At 38.0% G+C, this 5,319-nt stretch overlaps 1 protein-coding gene across 1 annotated transcript; it reads left to right on the forward strand.

The window, feature by feature from the left end:
• The first annotated feature begins 1,041 nt into the window (after positions 1-1,041).
• LOC130732246 (uncharacterized) lies at positions 1,042-1,973 on the forward strand. Its single transcript, XM_057584340.1, has one exon. It carries the CDS (start codon positions 1,042-1,044, stop codon positions 1,921-1,923), a length of 882 nt encoding a protein of 293 aa, XP_057440323.1. The 3' UTR covers positions 1,924-1,973.
• Positions 1,974-5,319: the final 3,346 nt, after the last annotated feature.

The raw sequence follows: 5,319 nt of genomic DNA on the forward strand, positions 1-5,319 counted from the left end.
ATTACCTCCATCTCTGGTTGCCTTTGTTGACGATGTCATGCATCGACACCGTGTCACCGCTGAGTCAACCCTCGTCTCCTCAGTCGCGAACATCCATTCCCACCACTGCCACCACCACCCTCCTCTTCCACTTATGTCCTTTACTGTTGTTGTGTAAAGTTGGTTCTGAAGCTGTCTCTTTCCTTGATCTCAGTATTGGTGGTTGATCTCCTTTCAATATCGTTTTTTATAACATCCTTTCAATGTCGTTGAAGCCACATGTTATTAAGTTTTTATCATATGGAATTGGCATTTTAAAAAAAATTAAATTCTTCACATATTATAGCCCAACCCACGTATGGTTAATTGTAAGATTTTGTGTTGAGTAGAGTGAACAAAGTGTTAAATCAAATATTTTCCACGACTTGAATTGTGTCGAAGGTAAAAATATGAATCGGAATTTGAGACCTAAGGCATTTTAACTCTTGTCGAAATGGTAGCAAATTCAATGAAGACGGTTGTGGTGATTTTAGAGTTATTTCTCCGCTCAAAAACTTTTATTATGCCTCATAAAAAGTGTTATAACTAGTATTGCATATAACTTTTAATAAATTCTATATAAATATTCAATCATATAAGATTGAGAATAATTCAACTAAAATTGCCAGGCTAGTATACATCCAAAATTCATCTTATCTTATTTCTACATTTTAAAAGTAGGTGTTTGTCCAAAAAATAAAAGTAGGTGGGAATGGATTATCAAGTCAACGTTATTCTTATTAAATTCTTCTTATATCTTTCTCTTGTCTTCTTCTTCTTTTTCTCTCTCTGCAACCCGATCTCGCTTTCTATCTGTATGTTCTGACAAGGGTAATGATATATACACACCTCATTTTTTAAACACTTTATTTCCACATCTTTTTGTTTTTATCTCTCTCATCTTATCACCTATCACATCTCATACTTTATATCTCTTACTTTTTCTTTTCTTCCTATCTCTCTCCTCATTCCACCTTTTCCACCTCAAATGTGAGGTGTGTAAATAACATTATTGTTCTGACAATGGCAGCCGCACCCTCACCTCGCAAAACATACTCGTACATGGCCAAGCTTGCCTGGGAAGCCTGGAGATACGAAGAAATGGTGGAGTTCATGGAGGAGGTTTCTGCTGCCGCCGACAGTGAGGAACTAGAGCTCACGGCTGACAAGAGGAAACTCCTCTTTGATGCCCATGGGAACGTGATCCAAGCAAGGTGCGACTCGTTGCGCATCATCTCCTCCATGGAGAAGGACGAGGAGAGCGGCGGAAACGAGGACCACGTCGCTATTATTCGCGACTACCTATCCAGGATCGAGTCCGAGCTCTCCAACATCTGCGAGGGCATCTCCAAGCACCTCGACTTACGCCTCAACCACCCCGCCTCCTCCGCCAAGGGCGAGATCGAAACGTGCGTCGCTGAGCTCAAAATCGATGACCAGCGTAAGAACACGACCCTCACTGATATTGCACCCTCGCCTCCTCGCAAAAAGTACATGTACATGGCGAAGCTTGCCCAGAACGCCAGGCGTTACGATGACATAGTGGAGTTCATGGAGAAGGTCATTGACGCTGCCGGCAGCGAGGAGCTCACGTTTTTGGAGAGGAGGCTCCTCAGCGTGGCCTACGAGAAGGTGATGACACAGAAGCGCTACGCGTTGACCGTCGTCTCCTGCAAGGATGAGGGGGACGAGGAGGAGAGCGGCGGCAACGAGGACCGCGTCGCCGTCATCCGCGACTACCGGTCCAAGATTGAGAACGAGATCTCCAACTTCTGCGACGGCATCCTCGAGCTCCTTGACTCATGTCTCATCCTCTACGCCTCCTCCGGCGAGGTGAAGGCCTTCTACATCAAGATGAAGGGTGATTTCCGCAAGTACCTGGATGATGTTAAGGCTAGGGCCTAGCGTAAGGAGTCCCCTCTTTGGGTGCAAAGATTTTTGGTATTCAAGTCTGTTATGCATTTTGGATGTATACTAGCCTTGCTTAGTTTGTCCTTCCAGTTCCATTTTTGTATATTTTGTATGTGTTTTACAAATTGCTATTTTCTTGGTTCACTTCTTTTTTGGTTTGCCCATTTTTATTTAAGAAAATACTGTAGAAAATAAAGCTAAAAATATGTGTATTTGACATTTAGAAAATGTTCCCTAATTAAGAATGATCAAAACAAAATATAAAATAAGACATTTTTATTTTTGAACTGCCACCACGACCACTACCGCCATCTCTGTCGTCACCAACTCCACCTTTGTCGTAGCAATCTCATCATCGCCACTGACACCAACCAGTGAGATGAAAAGTGATGATGGTAGAGGTTGGTGGTGAGAATGGTGGCGATGGGAAAGGCAATGATAGCAGTGATGTGGGAGACTTCTGAGGCAGTGGCGGTCGCAGGCAGTGGGCTGGAGACTTAAGGCCTTTTTAACTCTTGTCGAAATGGTAGCGAAGTCATTGATCAAGAGTTAATTAAGGCTAAGTCATTAAAGAATTGTTTTCAACCTAAAGTGGAGAGAGAATTCCAAGTTGAAGTCGCTTTAGAGGACTTGGTAACATCTAAGTCACTTTACTCAAAGTCTCAAAGTGCAAGGCAGTTATTCATTGTAACTGGATCAGAGATTCAAGTTTGAAGGTAATTCTATGTACATCTACGTGAGAGAGAAGTTAAAAGAAGTTACCTACCGGATGCACTGAAGACTTGCATTATATTTCTAGCTAAACTAGTTTTATACCCGTGCAAGGCACGGGGAATTTATTCTCAATTTATTTTTTTTAATTAGTTGAATGAATTTTTTAATATTTAATTATTAAATACAGTTATGTTTTTTTTTTAATCTTTTTTTAAAGAATTTTGGGTGTTATTTTGTTAGTTTAGTGTATAGGTTTATTGTGTCAAAAATGAGCAATTGTTATGTGGTTGTTTCATATCAATTTATTTTTGGGTGAATAACACATATATATATTACTCTGCACGAAGATTTTCAAACAGACATCGATTTATTGAAAAATTGACAACCGTGGTAAATATATGAAATATTAAAAATTGTCAAAATGATTCAAATTGACCACCGAGGTCAATATACCCAAAAAAAGTAGAAATTCTCAATGCGGATAAAGAAATACAAAGCAAAGTTTAGCACAAAGAATATTTATACGTAAGCAACATTAAGGGAATGGTACTACATCTTCTCCACCTTGATCTTCTTCATCATATGTGCACTTATAAATTTGATTTGAATTTTGAAATAACTTGTGGGTCCATGCAAATTTTCAGGACATTAAATGCTGATTTAAACCACTTTCTGAATCTATCTTTCTCTTCGACCTTGAAAAGAAATTCCTTATACCGAAGGACACGTGTAAGACATAGATTATTTAGCCGTTAGAATGGTAGTTAGGATTTAGTCTATAACAAGAAAAAATGTAATCTGAATAATGATTCGCAATTTGTTAATCGTAAATACCCTAAAAGCTACACGTTTGATACATCTACGAAGTGGTAAACAACGATATGGATGCACTAGTAGTATGCTTGTTGAACCTCTTCATTTCTTTTGCAATCTTTACATTCAATGCAGTTTTTTATCTTTTATTGAATTTGCTTTTTATTTTGTTTTTCTTCTTATTTCATTATTTTAACTTTGAAGTCAATTTTCTTTTTCTGAACAAAAGTCCAAAAGCACTTTGTTTTTTTCATCATCAGATTTGTACACAAATGTTTTCACTAAAAGAATCAAGGAGGACTCTAAACCAGTCCCCAAATTGTTTCGTGGATTCTCATTTGTTTAAAAAAAAAAATAGAATAAATACAAAGCAAGTGTAAAAGTCAATAGTGTTGTTAACAAGTGGCTAGATCAAGTGAAGAAGCTTATAGGCGAGGTGAATACGGCGAAGAAAAAAGTAGATCCTGACATTGATAATCCTAAATGGATAAACAAAATAAGGAGGCTTGATGAAAAGAATAGTAACATTGAGTCATCTTACATCACAAGCCATGATTCACGTCTGAAGTTCTCAGAAACCCTAAAGACTAACTTGGCTCGACATGTCCCATGTACTTTTACAGAGTACTCTAAGAGAGAGGGTTCAAGTCAATCGTGGGAGGTGCAAGAAAAATGTGATACTTAGCGGTGAACGTAGAATTCCAAGTCTAGGAATGTTGTAGTCCTACCCTTCTGGAAACTTTGAGTATTATTTCAGCTATACGAAGAAGGATGATGAGGAACTCTTGAAGGAACCGTAAGATGATAGATGCTACGAATTAGATTGTGTGGAAAGACGAGCTCTGGTAAGACAACATTACTAAAAGCTAAGAGGGATAAGTATGAAAAGATTTTCCATAGGGCTTTGTCTTTCAACTAATGCATATCATTTGGCTCGCCTGAGACTTGGCTAAGTAGGGTGGCCTGGTTAAATGCAATGTGTTGGCTTATCAAAAAAAAAAAAACGAGAGGCTTTAGTGGTAACGTTTACCACCGGTACCTTGTACCATTGTGTACTACAATTGGCGTCTAACACATCGGGTTTGCCCATGGCGACATGTCTCAAAAATATTTCTTGGTTAAAAGGAGAGAGAAGTGCCCCATTTGGAATTATGACCTTGGGTTGCACAAGGTAACTGATTTGAAATAAAAACAATTTTAAGTGATGCCTCCTTTAAAGCTTCCTCATTTTGGGAAGAAATTAGTACACTTGTTTGAGGGGTCCTTAAAAACTTCACAAATTCGAAAAAGAGTACATCTCATTTTCATTTTCAAAAGACAATGTGTAACGGTGAAGGGAATGTCTCCATTACGACTTTCCATTGTTGGAGAAGTCCCCTTGTTTTCTTTTTCATGCACATAATCTTGTGTACTTCATTAAACCTTCCTGCATTTGTGCCTTCTTCCTATTGTAACAAAAAAAAAAAAACCTTCCTGCATTTGTTAGTATAGGGAAGTAACAAAATATAGCCTTTATTTAGTGTAAGGCAAGCAAATATTTTTCACCTATACCTTCAATTCAATCGCCACTCCTCTTTTACAACTGGCCAGGTTGTAAAATTAGAAAGTCAATTGAGTTAATCATACAGTTCAGGTATGTTTGAAGTATATACAAGTTGAAATTTCATGAATACATCAGTCACTTATAACAAAGCATGCAGCTCTAAATTCTTAGCAAAGAATATCCACATATCATATAGTCAAGGAGAACTCAGCTATCATGCCCCTAACATAGTTCAAATCAAGCTCAAAATTTATTACAAATCTAGCTCAAAACAAAGCAGTAAGAATCTAATGGATGAAAAACCAAATACGGCAAAAAAT

This window comes from Lotus japonicus, chromosome 1 (genome assembly GCF_012489685.1).
Source record: "Lotus japonicus ecotype B-129 chromosome 1, LjGifu_v1.2".
Lineage (NCBI taxonomy): Eukaryota > Viridiplantae > Streptophyta > Magnoliopsida > Fabales > Fabaceae > Lotus > Lotus japonicus.